This window comes from Elephantulus edwardii, unplaced genomic scaffold (genome assembly GCF_000299155.1).
Source record: "Elephantulus edwardii isolate Elephantulus edwardi_28Jun2011 unplaced genomic scaffold, EleEdw1.0 scaffold00157, whole genome shotgun sequence".
Lineage (NCBI taxonomy): Eukaryota > Metazoa > Chordata > Mammalia > Macroscelidea > Macroscelididae > Elephantulus > Elephantulus edwardii.
The window spans coordinates 1,556,388-1,574,605 of NW_006399907.1; the positions used below are offsets into that span (position 1 = coordinate 1,556,388).

Genomic DNA, 18,218 nt, shown 5'->3' on the forward strand with positions numbered 1-18,218 from the left:
ATGAAAACTGACTGCAATTAGGAAAAAAGGAAATTTGAGTGCTTTGTCTTTAAAGTAGGCCCGTTTAGGTAATGACAGCATTTACTTGAAAGGTAGTTACAAACATAAGTATATTCTTTATACTATAAAAAATTTTAAATATTCACTTAAAAAATACTGACAAAGCTAATACTGCTTCTCAACAGTGTATAAAAATTAAAGTGGAAATTAAATGTGTGACTAAGAAAATAATAATGTATGCTTTCACATGTAAGAATATTAATAACTGGAAAAAAGATTTTTTAAACACAAACAAAAATATAGTCCATATTTGGTTTACTATAACTGAAAAAGAAAAATACCAGCATAAAGAGAATACCAAAACATGAACAAAGTCATATTCTTGGAACCAAGAGTTGTTATTCCCTGGTCCTTCTTTCCCTCACAAGAAAGAGCTAAAAATGTATGAACTGCTAATTTTCTAGCCATTAACTGTAGTTGTAGATCTAAATGGAAAAGTTTAGGTTAAAATTTAAAACATTTAAAAAAGTGTACCTATTTCACCCCTAAGTTAGAGTGTAATTGAGATCCTGCCTTGTTAAAAATATACTGTCAGAGTCAGTATATGAAATTTGACACAGAAAAAACCTCACAGGAGCTAGGAAGTAAAGCTCTCTCTTTGCAGCACTCTGCTAGTTCTCTAAAATGCAGTATCCCTGTCACAAGTATTTTGATTATAAGGCAAACCTCCTAATTAGGATTATATTCCCTAAAAAATTGCTCTGAATATGACATGTCTTTGCAATCTGGATCTATTTCTAATTATTATTCATTGCATTTTTGCATATTATGTGAAATATTTTAATTAGAGTAAATTACTGATGGTATGTGCCAGACCAAAATATCTGAGAACACACGAACTGCAGTGATAGCTTTAATGCAGAAATATTAGAAATGACAGGCAGTGGAAAAGGCAACAGAGAGTTGAAGCTTTAATTGGAAACTTGGTTGGTGGGTAGGTCCCGCTCCACAGGCCAATAAGAACAAAACCTGTTGTTGCATGGGAAGGTGGTAATGGGTGGGCAGGAAGTGGTACTCTTTTGTATAATGTTAAAACACACAGAGTAACTATGTACTAAAGCATCAGTGCTTTAAAATATATTAAATACATCTATACTATTTGGAGGCCAGAAGGAAGGAGCACAGTGGTAGGAGTGCAGGAATCGTGGCAAGCTTTTGGAGTCGATTGCTTTTCTGGGAATGTGTCTGACGTGCAGGTTTGCTCTGTCCCTGGAGTGAGGCTAGCCAGCCTGGGCCTAGGGTTTGAACCAGGAGGCAGCCTTAAGCCCAATGGGCTCTCAGGCCTGTGGCCCTCAGGCCAGGTTCAGACTGTCTTCCTGTCAAACATTCTTCTAGGTGGTATAGCACTGGTCTGTGTGTTGCTGTACTGAGGTAACTCGTGGTTGCTGTGATGCTGAAGACTGTGACAGTATTGTGCCAATCGTGGTAATGAGTACCCATGGTGGACAGTGTCGGCTGGAGCTTCCCGACTAAATCAAGCCTGGAAGCAGGAGTGGCATCCCCTTCCGAAATGGCTTGCCTCTGGAAACTCTATGTACTAACAGTGCTAGGCTGTTCGTTCATAGGGTCACTATGAGTTGTCTACGACGCGACGGCATCAAACAACAACAACAACAACAATTTGGAACTCAAATTATACTAGAGAAATCCTCAAGTAATCCTCAAATTTGATAGAACATATACATTTATAGGTTACTCAAGAACTGGCATTGACACATGTATCTAGTTATCTGGAAAAATTTAAGTTGACTCCACACCTTTTACCTTACAACTAAGTATATTCCAGAGAGTTTACAGATTAAACTAGCAACACCGTATCCCTATAAACAGAAAGAGTAATCAAAGCAAAACAATGAAGAATTTAAAAGATAAAATCAAAGTGATCAAGGCTATTCTAAACAGAAAAAAACCCTAAAAACCCCCTATTAAAATTTTGTAAATAAACTAGTATTTTAAAACAAACAATCACAGAAGAATATAAAAAAAAATGTTCATTCAAAAATAAAACAGTGAAGTGGTGGGCTGGGGGGGAAGGGGGGAAAGGGTGAATTATAGCTCACAAGATAATTTCCTTAATATATACCCTCTGCCATAGAGTCAATTACTCAATTTTGACAGAATATAACTGTGCCACAGAATTTCCAAGGCTGTAAACCTGTATGGAAGCAGACATAAATGCAAATCATTATGGCTCATCTTTCCCTCATGGAGCATCTGATGGGTTCAAATAACCAATCTTGTGGTTAGTAGATGAACACTTCAGCCAGGAACCATCAGGGATTCTCTTAACATGTAACTCAATCATTGCCATCAAGTCAGAACTGACTCACAGCTGACCAGAGTTAGTGTCACAGACTGTAAATCACTCAAATCCATCTTTCATCAGAAGTAGCTAGTGAACTTGAACCACTAGCCTTTCACTGGCAGTGAAATTCCTTACCTACTGAGCTACCAGAGCTTCCTTTAATAAATAAAGATTTCTACCAATAATTAGAAAAATTAATAGGAAAAATAAGCAAAGCATAGGAAGAGATAGTTCATATCAAAAGAAATAGCTATGATAATTATAAAGACAGTATTCTTCCTTCCTCAGTAAAAATAGAATCACATTAAAACTATAATAATTTTTTTTTTTTAGTTTCTAAGATTTGAAAGATCTGAGAGCTTGATAACACCATACATTATGGAGGAGAAAGATACACTCCTACCTTGTTGGTAGAGTACAAGTAAAAAAAAAAAATCTATAAAGGGCTGTACCTGACAGAATTACAATTAACCAGAAATTTAACTTCTAGTTTTCTCCCTCATGTGCAAAGTGCTTAGAAACAGTATAAACGTTTAAAAATCCGCCCACTGCTTTAAAGTCAAGGGCAAACCACAGCAACCCTCCAGGACAGAAGAGAACTATCCCTTAGGGTTCCCAAGGCTGTCTTCATGAAAACAGACCACCTCACCTTTCTCCTGCAGCTGGCCTGCTGTATTCAAATCATTAACTTTTGAGCAGTGGGCTCAAGCAGTCAGAGACTGAGGATGCCACTGGAGAGGAGTTGCTATGAATTGTACTGGACTCAACAACAACCTCTGAGCTACTAGATCAGCACTTACTCCACCACACCACCTGGGCTCCTTATCCAACAACAGGGTTAAATAAACCAGGTTATCACACAACGAGATATGCAGATATGAGTAAGAGCTAGACCTTCATTCTCTTTTTTCCCCCCTTATTTATTTATCATAGCTATGAGCTCTGGTAGCCTAGTGGTAAGAAGCTGCACTGCAATGTCAAACACAAGAAGTGCAGATCCACCAGCTGCCAGGCACTCTGTGAGAGATGGATAAGCAATATCCTCCTGTGCCATTTACTCCCTCTGAAAACCTGCCAAAAGGAAAGCTTTGAGTTGGTTCTGACTCAACAGCACACAACAAGTACTGCTGGAAAGTCAGCTATTAGGCAGTTCCAACATGATGGCAATGAGAAAGAAAAGAAAGTGCCTACTGGTATTCAAAAGGAGCTGTGGTGGCTGGTTGTTATGGGCCATCGAGTCACCTGCCACTTATAGAAACCTATGTACTACAGCCCTAAACCCTGCTCTACCCTGTGCCAAGCTTATTGTCTCTGACACACCTACCCCTTTACCCTAGTCACTGAATCAATCTGATAAGGAATCTCACTGACAATGCAAAGGTATGTGGTTTGAATCCAGCAGACTCTCCATACGTGACTCAGTGCCTCTGAAAACCACTGGATGGTCAGCTACAAGTCAATCGCAACTCAACCACAACAACAACAGTGATCTAGATATTGTCAGGCTCTAGAACTATATGATAGATTAGGTACTTAATTGTGTTCAACTGTGCAATTTTTGCACATCATATACCTAACCTGAAACAAATAGGTCTTGGAGACGGTGCACCCAGAGTGCTTTTTTGAGGTAAAGATAATGAGGTTCACCTCACATACTTTGGACACGTTGCTAGGAGGAGCTATTCGTTGGAGAGGGACAAGGTGCTGGGAAGGGTAGACAGTCGGTGAAGAAGAGGAAGACCCTCAACCAGGTAGACTGACGTGGAGAATGCTACAATGGGCTCTAATGTGTCAGAGAGTGTGAGGATGGCATAGGATATGACAGGGTTCAGATATATTGATCATAGGATTGCTATGGGTTGGCTGTACTCAACACTAGGATCTGTGTTCATAGGGTCACCATAGGTCCACAGCACCTACCAACAACATCAACAATACTTAACCCCAATGTGCTGGAAATTCAGTAAGGTCAGAAAATGTGGTTTGATAAGAACTACATTAATCCAACTATAATAATATCTTTTAAAAAATGAGTAATAACCACATAGTAATTGAGTGACTGAGGTGATGGGTATAGGTGTGTCAGAGACAATGAGGTTGGCTCAAGATAGAGCAGGGTCCAGAGGTGTTTGTTGTACATTGGGTCACTATGAGTGAGAGTCAACTCAATGGCACATAACAACAACAAGTTGAGTTAATAAATTAAATGACTAATTTTATAAGGTTTTATTTAGTCTTGGAACTTATTCAGGTTTAATTTAAAATCAGAAGAGTTTTTAAAATTACTCTTTTATGCGTATACTATGATAAAGTCCTTATACAACCAACTGTAGCATGCAAGATTGATAAAAACATGTATTTGTCTAATAAAGACCACCATTTCGTAAAGGGTTAATATGGTAATAACATGTTTGAAAGTTTAAGAAACAATTTGATGTTCATTATTCAAACCATTTGTAGGAGATATTTTACAGATTTTCCATTTAGAAATACAATTGTGTTGCCAACAAAATATTCAATAACATTAATCCCCCCAAATCATGGGAGGATTAAGAAACACATGGAACAAAATCCTTTTTTTCAGTGAAATAATATGGGGATACTGCTTGGATAGTTTTTTTTACTATGTATTTTATATGAAAAAGAGTAATTGTCCAAGAGCAGTTTAAAACTCCATGACCTTCACATGTACATTTAACTTATCTTCGTGAACATCATGATGTACAATTTACTGCCAGGATCCCTGCCCTTATTTACTGCCACAAGAAGTATTAATTTATCTCATTGAAGGTAAATAATCAGTAGAAATATTTATACCTTATTTTCCAGTTAAAGGCCCCTGCTCATCATTACCTTGCTTGAGAATTTATATTCATTATAAATTAAAATTTTACCAAGGTTTCTGGTGGCACAAATGATTTACACACGGCTGCTGGTTTAAAGTTCAACTGTTCAAACCCATCCACCAAAAGAAAAAGCCGGAACTCTGCTTCCATAGATTATAGCCAAGGAAACCCTGTATAACACATAGGTCAGCCAGAATCTAACTGAGGGTAACCATTTAGGTGCAGGTTATCTTCTTACACATGTCACAGTCTACATAACTCACCTACAAGTAGCAATGGAAGTAAATAGCAGAAATTATAAATCAATATAAATATAAATCAATCAAAAGTACTTTGGCTTTTAAAAATTTCAGAAAGTTGTCTTTTTAAAAGAATCCACAACAAATAAATTTTGTATGTATACAATAAATAAAAATATATGAATAAAGAACACATTTTATATGTAATATATATTAAATTTACAATTTACAATTGACAATGGCTTCATATTTTAAAAGCTTGTGAAGATATTTCAGAAACATAATCTTCACACAATGCACACACAGTAAATATATATGTGAATATCCCCTCAAATATGCAGTGACAATAGCTCAACTTGTAGTAAATTCAGCAGTAATAGTGATCAAAAGGAGGGGGAAAATGCCTCTTAAAAGTACTCTGTCCTTTGGGAATCTCCCCAAACGTCTGACTAATCAAATTCTTTACTTTCTAAGTTTTTTGAAAGCTTTTATGCATTTCTATTAAACATAGCTAAAACAATTATCTTGATCCATATTTTCAACCTTAAATTCACAAAACAAGAAACATTTTGTTTAAATTAATTTGTAATTACAGAACATCGTAAATATTCTGTTACAATTTCAGCAACAATGAGTTCATATTGTGGCCTTCCGGTGTCACTTTGGAATAGATGTGCAACTTTTCAAACTGCATTTCTCCTGTCATACCTTTTATGACAGTTTAAAGTTTCACTCACGTCACAGGTTCCCATATTGTCCAATAATCAGTAAATGTTTGCTTACTTAAGTTCCAACCCCAATGCATGTGATTCAAACCCACCAACAACTCCACAGGAGAAAGACGGGCAATTTTTCAGATGTTAGTATGTTCCGGCTTGATGGCATATAACAACTATTACTACTTTCTGTATTCAATGTACAAACAGGAAACAGAATCAATTATATTAACAATAATAGATGAGTCAAAGCTAATGTGCATGAAATCCCTTTAAAATCATAAAGTGATATTAAAATATAACTATAATTGCTACTTGCAATTATAAGAACAGATTTAGCAATTTTTAAATCAACTGAATACATTTTTTATAAAAACAAAGTACTGTTTGACTTTGTTGCTGTTTGCTTAAACATGTATAACCTTTTTTCTCTTTAATAAAGAGCAATGCTGTCAGTCTAGAGACTAAAGTGAGCCCTATCCAGGCCATGGCTTTCCCAATTGCTTGCTATCAGAGAGCTTCACAATAACTAAGGATGATAGAAGAAGAATCAATGCCTTTGAGTTGTGGTGCTGGAGAAGATTATTGAACATACAGGGACCAACAAGAAAACAAACAGATCTGTCTTAGAGAGGATGAAACCAGCTTTCTCCTTGGAGGCTAGGATTTTGAAGCACCATCTCACATATGTTGGGCATGTGGCTAGGAGAGACTGACTCAGGATTCGGCAAGGTTCAGAGGTATTGTACAGAGGATCGCTATGAGTCACAGGCAACTCGATGGCACATGACAACATTATACTATGCTTATTTTTTAGTATTTCTTTGTACTTTTAAAAAGCTAATAAAACACAAAAATTTTTAGAATCTACATTAAAGAACTTAACATAAGTCTCTGTACAGGAAGTGAAATTGACATTGTGTGTGTGTGTGTGTGTGTGTGTGTGTTCAATTAATTTTTTTACTGTTATTTTAACAACAAAGTTGGATTTTCTTCATTCATTGCTGCACAATTTCCTCCTTCCTCCCTCCCTAGTTCTCCTTTTTTTTTTTTTTTAAGTATTCACTCATTGTGAGAACTTTACATCAGGAAGCAAGGAAGCAGGACATATGAAGAGGCATCATCGTGACTGGAGAACGATACATCAACAACTTTTAACAAGCAGATGGCACAACCTTTGTAACAGATTGTCAAGAGGCTTTAAAGCACTTACCAAAGATGAGAAAAGCCTACAGTCTTCAGTATAGATTATACCTCGGTATAAAGAAAGGGTTAGTGTTAAGGAGCAGCACTGCCAACTCAAGGTTGTTCAAATCCACTAACTGCCCCGTGGCAGTAAGAAGGGGTATCATACTCCTCCTGTGAGATTGACTGCCTTTGAAAATCCACTGGAAGGTCAGCTATGAGTTAGTTCTGACTCAATTTTACACAACAAAGATGACAACATAAAGAAAACAAATTACAAGTGGGCACAGGCAACATTATGACTGCTGGAGAAAAGCCTGAAGTCATCCATAATTTCATTTCATTCGATCCACAATCAGCACCCATGGAAGCAACAGACAAGAAGTCAAACTACAAATTACTTTGAACAAGTTGGCCTTGAAGGACCTCTTTAAAAGTCCTGAAGAGCAAGGATCTCAGTTTGAAGACAAAGGTACAGCTAAACCACAATGCATTATTTTAGGTTGCTTCATACGCATGTGGGATTTGAACAATGATTAAGGAGTACAAAAGCAGAGTTGATGCCTTTGAAATGGTGTGTTGGCAAAGAGTGTTGAGTACACCATGAACTAGCAAAACAACAAACAAGTAAATCTATGTTATAAAAAGTGCAGCCAGTGTGCTCCTTAGAAACAAATTCATGAGATTGTCTTCTCACATGCTTGGAGCATATTTTTCTGAAACTGACACAACTTTTATCTTCGTTTTCTTCATTGGGCTTTGAGGCAACATCTGACAGCCTTCTAGTCATTAAGTTTCCAAGGCTGCCTGGGAGGAGACTACCTGGGAGTAGACTGCTCATCTTCTGTGGTGGAGCCACTGATGGAACAGTCAGTGAAGTGTAACCTTGGGGTTAGGCGTCCAACTCACTATGGACCACACCAGAAGAGCTTCCTGGAGACAACACATTACACATATGCAGAGAAATCTGGCTTTCAAGCTTAACTGTTTATTAATTTAGCAAGTTCCTTAACCTCTCTAAGCCTAAATTTTACTATTTAAAAAACACCTAGGCCAAGATTCATGCCAGTAAAGAAACCTGCCTCATCAATATCAGGTACTTTCAGAAATCAATGATGAGTCCTAATTTAGAGTTAACATTCTAGAGGTTAAAGCTGCAAAATAAATGAACAAAATGCTTTCAAGTAATAGACATTCTGTGAGGGGGAAAATAGTACAGTATATGGGAAGAGGCAGGAAAAAGCTGGGACAATGCATATGCCATGTTCTAGAACACATCACTCAGCACTGAACTTTAAAGCTGAGATTTAGCAAGAGAAAGCTTGCTCAGGTCAATTTGTACATGTGAGTGTCTGACAGAAAAGAACACATGTAAATGAGAAACACATAATACTGTGGTTTATCAAACCATGACAGGCTGTGTGCTGCTGTGATGCTGGAAGCTATTTCCAGTACAAATAGGTTCATTTATTGCAGTGGAACTTTCAGCCTAGGAAAACCAGGGGGGGAACCTTAGCAATCAATAACATTCCAATGACACCTACAGAACGTCACTGACTCTTACTTTCAACACTTCAGCAACAGGGATCAATAGTGTTTGGAATAAAGGGTTAACACAGTGAAAGCTCAGCAAGAGTCAGCCACAGTGACCATCATGAGGATGATGCAGGACCCGGCAGTAGTTCATTCTGTTATGCGTGACTCCCAGGAGCCAGAGCTGACTTGATGGCCGCTAACAGTAACAGTGGACAAACACAGAAGAAAGGCAGTGTGGATGAAAGAGAGTTGGGATGGAATAGGGGTGAGCAGGGGAGTGGAAGAAGGCAGGAGCAGGCACTGAAATTCAAAAAGCAAAAGACTTTACAAGCCATGGAAGGAAACCAAATTTCATTTTAAATACAATGGAGGGTTTACATTTTAGGATTACTCTGACTGTTGAGTAAGATTGTAAGATTACAGTACAACAAGGGTAGCTGTGTGGAGTCAAGTATGGAGATGGTTGTAGTCCATATCAGATGAGTGTAGATTTGGACAAAAGTGACACACGAAAGAAATAAAAAAAGACATATTTTTAGGGGCTTGTTACAGTCTCTCCCCACTCCTGGAATTCTTCCCTATCTTTCCTGAAACATTTGGTTAGAAAACCGTTAGTGAATCTCTGTACCATTTATAAAATCAACACTGGGCAAGGAGTGGTCACAGTGATGAAGTCTCATTAAGGGAAAAGACAACTCTGTTGGAGGACTGTACTCTGTAGAGAATCAGAATTTGAGGGACTTTTATGCCAGAAAAGTCTATCACTGGGTGCTAAAGATAGAGCAGAGAACAGAATCAACTCACACACAAACACCCCTTGTCAACAGGGGAGTGTGAACAGAATGTGTGCACATGGGAGTGCATTCACAGAGGGAGCCTTCACCTGGGCAGGCTGTGAGGAGCTGAGCAGAGCCTGGAGGCCAAGCAAGATCAGGAGGGTCTCCCTACAGGAGGGTCTCAGAGGCCACATCCTTGCAGGACATGGTGCCACATAACCTTTCAATGACCTAGTAGAATATGAGGAGAAAAAGAGTGTATACAAAGAAGCCTTTCTGATGTGGCATTACAAATGCCATGAGTTTATTTAGGAGAACCATCACCATTTTTACAAATTCTTTAAAATCTTCAACATCCCTCAGTACAGAAAATATATGATTGTATTATTTCATACTCATTATTAGGTTTACTCCTATTGACATTTTTGCTGCTATTAGGAGTATTTTAGATAAAATCTATTGAGTTGAATATTTCTAACTAGTCTCCTATGTGAATTTGATTAGACTGATAATTTTTCCATTTATCTTTTTGGGCTAGAACTGATTTAAATGTTGTTGTTGTTGTGTGTCATTTAGTCGCCTACAACTAATAATAGTAACCCTATGTACTACAGCTCTGAACCCTGCTGTATCATAAGCCAAGCTTATTGTCTCTGACACACCTACCCTCATTACCGCAGTTAATCAATCAATCCATTTTTATCGAGGGTTTTCCTCTCTTATCCTGTCCCTCCAGCCTCCCAAGCATGACATCACTCTCTAAGGACTGGTCCTTCCTTACAACATGTCCAAAGTATGTCAGATGAAGCTTCAGAATCCTTGCCTTCAAGGAGCAGCTTGATTTCACCCTCTCCAGAACAAATTTGTTTGTTTTCCTAGCAGTCCATGGTATGTATATTCAATACATTTCTCTAGCAACACAGCTCAAATGCTTCAATTCTAGTCCTATCATCCCTAGTTACTGTCCAGCTTTCTGATGTATATCAAGTAACTGCAAAGACTATGGCCCATATCAGGTGCACCTTAGTTTCCAGACTGACATCATTGCTCTTCAGTACTCTGGAGATGTCCCTGAAAGCAAGGACACTGCAATTTTTCTTTTGATTTCCTGGTGGATCCAAGCAAACTAAAGCTGTTAATAATCTCAATATAACTATGAGTCTATCATGATGCTGCCAAGTGGCCCAGTAGTGAGAATCTTTGTTTTCTTGATGTTGAGCTTCAATCAATATTGAAGGTTGCAGTCCTTGACCTTCTGCAGCAAGTGATTCAGGTCCTCCTTAGTTTCAGCAAGCAAGGTTGTGTCATCTGCATAACACTGGCTGTTGATGAATCTTCTTTCAACTCTTGATGCCACATTCCTCCTCAGAGAGCCCAGCCTCCCTTCCAGCTGATCTTTTCCTCGTATAGACTGAAAAAGTATAGTGATAGGACACATCCCTGGCATACACCCTTCCCGATTTTGAATCATGCATGATTTCCTCACTTTGTTCTAATAACTGCCTCCTGGCTGAAGTATTGGTTTTGCATAAGCACAATAAAGTGTTCTCGGATTCCCATTCTTCTCAGAGTTAGCTAGTTTGTTGTGATCCACAAATGGGGGCAATCCGTAAATTTTGTTAATACAAAATCAATTGGGTCAAATTAGAGGCAAGTGTGACATTCTACTTTGAAATGCTTAACCGTGAATTCGTTAAATAATTCATTTATCAAATATTTTCTGAATACCTATTATAATCCTGGCCAATTTACCTGGCCTAGATGATTTTCTGTTTCCTCATATTGATGCCTTTGAGCTGTGCTTTTGGAAAAGAGCACTGAACATCCCATGATCGACCAAATGAACAAGAAAATATGTCTTGAGGAGGGTGCAGGCAGGGTGCTCCTTGGAGGCAAGAATGATGAGGCTTTGCCTCACATACTTCGGGCATGTTCCTAAGAGTGGTTCTTCCTTGAAGAAGGACATGATGGTTGGAAGGAGGGAGGGTCAGCAAAGGAGAGAAAGACCTGACTGCCTCATAGGGCTCTACTGTGTCAGGAAGTGAATTGTGAAGATGGCACAGGATAGGACAGGGTTCAGGTCTGTTGTTCATAGGGTCGTCTTAAGTTGTACTCAACTCAGTGGCACCTAACAACATATGTAAAACGCAATTACTCAAAATAAATACATACATGATATATGTGAAAAATTGTTTGGGATTGTACATGGTAAGTGCTCAATAAATGTTAGCGATGATGATGATGATAGTAAAACACACGTTAAATTGATCTTCCAAAGACTCCAGAACAACGATTAGTTAAGAAAATGACCAGACTTCCTTTTAAATCCAGACAAGTATAAATTTCTGTGAATTCTTCTCAAATCATTATGTTGTTGTTGTTGTTATTGTTATTGTTATGTACCATTAAGCTGTCTGCAACTTATAGCGACCCTATGTACAACAGCCCCAACCCTGCTCTATCCTGTGCTAATCTTATCTCTGACATACTCTCAGTAACCTCTTCCAACAACAAAAAATCCATTAGAAACACTTCCCAGAAATTAACTAGTATCTGTAGTCATTTTGCCTTCCATTTCATGAGGATATTCTGAAATTATCTCTGTATGGTAAGCTCTCAGTAAATATTAATGGATTTAAAATGATACAGAAGAACTGAAAAATCCACAAAAACATCCTACTGTCCTTTGAAGACATCTGTCAGGTTGCTATTTAACAGGGGGGAAAAAATCACACACACACACACACACACACACACACACACACAAAACTAAAAGAAACTAAGCCAAAAGTTATACTAATTTCCACTATGATATAAAGTGTCATGTATAATACTACCGTATTTGTTTAGAAAGACTCCAATCACATTTCTCCCCCCACCAAGAAATGCAGGAATCAGAATTATTTGCTGATTATCACTTTTCTATGTTGTATTGCTAATTAGCTAAAATTCCAATTTCTTCCAGAAAAAGCAAAAATAAGTAAATAAATCCATAACTTACCCACTTCTGCCAGAGTTCTAATACAGGATTCTACTGAGGCTTTCTGGGCTGGGTTTGGCCAAGTGCAGTTGTAAATTCTGAAGGCAGACTGCAACAGCTGAATAAACACTGGTTGATGTGTCTGAGAAGAGACAGAAATTCAAACTAGTAGGGCTGATAATTCATTATCACTCCTGATAAATGAGCTCTATAGTATAACAAAGGTTCATCAAGATAAAGTACAGTCAATTCTTACAATGTCCACAGCTATGTAAAATACTTCATTCAACACATCAGGGGCAATATATAAACATTATATTCTTCTATTAGGTTTTTAATAAATATTATAATTATATATAATGTATATCATTTTATATATACAATTATTTTTATAATATATATTATATACATATATTCTATACATTATTACATTGTATAATTATATCATATAGGGAGCTCCAGTGGCCCAGTGGCAAGAAGCTGTGCTGCAATCCCTAAAGGTGCAGTCAGAGGCCCCTATCTGCTCAATGGGAGAAGGATGAGCCATCTGCTTCATGCAATTAATTGCCTTTAGAAACCCACCAGAGAGTCAGCTATGGGTCAGTTCCAATTTGACAGTATACAACAACATTATATAATTGTATATATGATATAATTATATAATTGCAATTGCCTATTTATTTCCAAATATAAATAAAGCAGATATTCCTGTTGGTTCTTTTTTTAATTTTACAAGATAGGCCAGCAGAGGAAATCATTATTTTTATATTATATCACCACAAAACAATTTTGTATTGCTGGATGTGGTAGCTTGAAAGTTTTCACAAAAGAAAACAGTTAAGCTATATACTTATAAAAGTAATAGACAATCACTGTAGAATTTGGAAACCAGAGAAATTATAATCATCCACAATCTTGCCATATGTATGGAATTAGTATGAATATGTGAAAATAATTATTTCTTGCGTTTTATTGTTTTGGTGGTGGTGTACCATAGAGTTGGAACCAACCCAAGGCTGACCTTCCAGCAGGTTTTCAGAGGCAGTTAATTCCCCAGGAGGAGACCACCAATCCCCTTCTCCCTCTCTCAGAGCAGCTGATGGCCTCGAGCAGGGTTCCTTTTGGATTGCAATGCAGCTTCTGGCCACTAGGCCACCAGAGCAGACACAACAGTGTATATGTGCACAATAGTACACGTCTACACAATGGAAGCTCTGGTGCACACAAGTATGTGTACATAGTGGGAGCTCTGCTGGCCTAGCAATAAGAATCTGTGCTGCAATACTGAAAGCACTCAGTTCAAATCTACCAGCTGCTCAGGAGGAGAAGGATGGGCAATCTTCTCCTGTGCCATTTCTGCCTTTGAAAACCCACTGGAGGGTCTGCTAGTGGTTCCAACTCGACAGCATATACCACCACCACACATACATAAGGGAACCTGGTGGCCAAGTGAGGAAGGAATTTTATTGCCAACCCAAAGGAGGGCAGTCTGAAACCATCAGGTGCTCTGTGAGAGAAATATGCACAGTATCCTCCCATGTAATTGATAATCTCCTAAAACCCACTGAAGGTTCAGCTATGAATCAGCTCCAACTCCATGGCAGTGACTGACTGATACATATTCTATATAAATGTAAGTTTAGATGGTATGACAATGCAAGTCTGTGTCTTAGTCACCTAACACCTGTTCGCTTAATATTGCCTCATAATAATTTTCCTCAATCATCCATTGTTCTTGTTTTAAATGTCATATAACTAATCACCTTATATTGTTGTAGTTAGGTGCCACTGAGCCATCTAAAGCTCAGAGAAACCCTTTGGACCACAGAACCATCTTATAGACCCATTATTATTTATTTTGGGAGTTCTGGCCTAGTCTATAGAGGCTTGTAATGTGAACCAAGGGTTGAGCCTCCGAATCCACCGGCAGCTCCTCAAGAGAAGGATCAGTAATCTATCCTACCCAATTTTCACTCTCCCAAAAACTCACAGGAGGGTCAGCTATGAGTTGACTTTGACTCCATGAAAATGAATCTCAGTATTATTTATTCAGCTAGGATGGATGGTGAAGAGATTGAGATTGTTAACAACTTTAGTTTGCTTGGCTCCATGGTCAACACTCTTGGCACCAGCAGCCAGGAAATCAAAAAACATGTTGAGATGGGAAAGTCTACTGTTAGGGACCTCTCCAGGGTACTGAAGAGCAATGGTGTCACTCTGGAGACTAAGGTGTGTGATACAGGCTATGGTCTTTGCAATCACTTGTTATGCATCAGAGAGTTGGACAATGACTAGGGAGCATAGAAGGAGAATTCATGCATTTGAGCTGTGGTGCTGGAGAAGAGTATTGAGGGTACCATGGACAGCTAAGAAAACAAACAGATTCATCCTGGACAGGGTTAAACCAGGCTGCTCCTTGGAGGCAAGGATTCTGGGGATTCGTCTGACATATTTTGGACATGTTGTAAGGAGGCCCTTGGAGAGGGACATCATGCTTGGGAGGGTGGAGGGACAGCGTAAGAGGGGAAGACCCTCTATGATGTGGACTGATTCAGTGACTGGGGTAATCGGGATGAGTGTGTTGGAGACAACTAGATTGGCACAGGACAGAGCAGGGTTTAGGGCTGTTGTACTTAGGGTCGCTATGAGTCACAAGTGACTCAACGGCACATAACAACAACATACTCCCAATTAAAAACATTAAAATAAATGGAATTTTTATATATTATAAAAATTAGATTTAAAATATTAATAGATCAATTTCTACTTATTCAATTAAAGTATAATTATGAGGTCAAGATATTTATTTATAGAAAGAACTGTTAACTCATCTAAACAACTAGCAAACAGTCAGCTCAGAGCTAGACGATTCTGTTTGACTTAGGAGAGAAAGAAAAATATAACTGGTAATGGAATCTCCTTTTAAAAAAAACAACATTTTAGAAACTCAGAAAATGAAATAATAGTAAATATTATGAGGGAGAAAATGAGCTTCTGAACTGTAGGAAATGACCTTATGACCGGATTAAAGTATTTCTTCGTTGTTCATTAAGTATTTTCCTACTAAAATAAGATAAGTAACTTCTTTGTGAAGGAATCCTTGCTTGTGTCTTTGCTGATGGTACCTGAAGGCTGGTACTGTTGTCTGAGAAAGGCGAATTAAAAAAGCCGCTCACGATGTTCATTATTGACTCAGTGACACACTTCTCCAAGAAGACGTCCGCGTGCTTCCTGTCGGTAGTTGTGTTGCAAACCTGGAGAAAGGAGCAAAACTATTCAGGCTGTCATATCTTTCAATTGCAACTCAATTCTAAAACCATACTCTTGCTAACGTAGTTGATGAATGCTTCTGAGTCTATTTCAGCTCACAGTGATACCAGGTGACAAAGCAGGGCTTCCCTTCTGGCTTGTCTTTTTTTAATATGGTTTATTTATAAAGTTTATATGCATTGTTTTCCCCATCAGATCTTTCCCATTCCCTTCACCCTACACCCCCTCCCAGGGTTGTCTTTCTTGCAGAGTTGCTGAGAAGTTGACACTGCTAACTTTGTTATCAGCACTAGGCATTTCAACCATTCACATTAACAGAACTCAGTCCTAGCAATAATTGTCCTAAAACATTATCTTTATATTTTTTCTTGTTTTTAAAATTGCTTTAAATCAAGACAGTCTTCCTAAATCCTGCTAACACATTATCATTCAGTAATAGATTCTCCTTCAAATGGATGCCCCTCAATCCAGGGACCAGAATTCTTTCACAAACAGCCAATCCCTTCTTCCAAATCCTCTCCCTCCTCTTATATGTATGCCTTCTGTTTCAATCCCCAAGCTTGTATTTGTTAGAAAATACAAGAATAAAAAAGCATTGCTCAGTGTGATTACCAGTGCTTATGGCCCAGTGGTCAAAGCAAACACGTGGCAGCTAACCCAAAGGTCAGCAATTCAAACCCACCAGTCACTCCACAGGACAGGATGTGGCAGACTGCTTTTGTAGACTCACAGCACTGGAAAGCCTGTGGGGCAGTTCTAGTCTCTCCTATAGGGTCACTAGGAGCTGGAATCAACTTGATGGCAACAAATTTGGTCCTGTGTTATATCTCTTGCCTGGGAGCCCTGGTGACATCTTGGTTCAGTATTCAGTTGCTCACTGAGTGGTTAAAGGTTTTAACCCACCCACAGGAGAAAAAAAATGTGTTAGTCTGTTTCCATAAAGATTACAACTTTGAATAACCTAGGTTCTACTCTGTCCTACAGAAATCTACTAAAAAAAAAAAAAAAAAGAAAGAAAAATATCTACTCAGTGGTACTAGGTGTATCTCTTTCCACTTACAGTATCTGGCCTAACAAGGAAGATACAAATAGAAGCTCTCTGGAGTGGGCAACAGAAATGGGGGAGGAGAAACAAACTCCTTTCCAACAACTGTAACTTTTCATTCACAACCATCTGGGATGCATGGAAGTACAATGGATGCACTGGTAAGCATTCTTCTCTGAATAGACTAAGCAGGAAGAGATCATGCTAGAGCTGGAGATAAACTAGGAAAGAACACAGCCTTGGCTCCTGCTATGTTCTAAACAGTGAGCAAAGGAGACAGAAGTTGATCATTTTGCTAAGTAAACTGTACAATTCCAAGCATGTCAGCATAGGCAAATTACCAATAAAATTATAAAAGTAAACAGAAAGTTGGATGGTGAAAAAGACAAGAAACATGGAGACAAAACAACAACAACAAACCCAAGTGGAAGAGGGAGAACATAGGGTGTGAAATGACTGAAAATCTGGGGCAGAATAAGAAAGCTTAAATATTCACAACACGGTGACGAGGTAAATATGGTGGCCATATGTCCCAGCTGTTTTTAGACAATCCAAAATTTTATGTAATTTTCTTCTTTTTCCATAATATGATTAATGAAAAGAGTAAGTAAACGTTACTCAACATGATACTGCTTTAAGAATTTAACACACACAAATAATTTTAGAAAAGAGAAGTATCTATATCTTAAGCCATGTATTCCAATGTTTTTGGTATAGAAAAAATTTGCTGAAATGAAGAAGAAAAAAAATAATGATAAGAGGTTAGTTTTACAGCTAAGCCACTTTCCCTCTGAGTAACTTGGGAATGCCCACGTTTCCTCATCTATTAAATGACACTCATCTAATGTGTATTCTCAGAATGTTAAGGTTTTTAGAACATTTGTTCTCCTTAGCTTATTGTAGGTAACAGTGCAATTAACAGGAATGAATTATGTAGATATTATGTAATCTGTTTTTGCTACAGTATATAACACAGTATCTGGCACATGGAATATGGCCTAAAAACATTTCTGAAATTAATTTAATCAACCAATTAATTTTTTTAAGGAAGACTGAAGTTGTATAATTCACTTTCTGTTAATTTAGGATCATACTATATTTAGGGAACATCTACACTAAGATGTAATGTAGTCTCAGAACTAATAGGAGACAGATTAAGGGATATACCTTTAACTTGCTGGTCTGTCTAATACTTCTCTAAATCTGACCATTCACATTGAGACAGACTAGGAAGAAGGATTGGCCATCCACTTCTGAAAT

At 38.0% G+C, this 18,218-nt stretch overlaps 1 protein-coding gene across 1 annotated transcript in view; it reads right to left on the minus strand.

The window, feature by feature from the left end:
• ITPR2 (inositol 1,4,5-trisphosphate receptor, type 2) overlaps positions 1-18,218 on the minus strand; it is a 732,333-nt gene that overhangs the window by 352,765 nt on the left and 361,350 nt on the right. The window contains exons 33-34 of the mRNA XM_006895058.1: positions 15,769-15,897; positions 12,665-12,785 (exon numbers count right to left, since the gene is read on the minus strand). Of these exons, the coding sequence (XP_006895120.1) occupies positions 12,665-12,785; positions 15,769-15,897 (250 nt within the window). The remainder of the gene's footprint in view (positions 1-12,664; positions 12,786-15,768; positions 15,898-18,218) is intronic.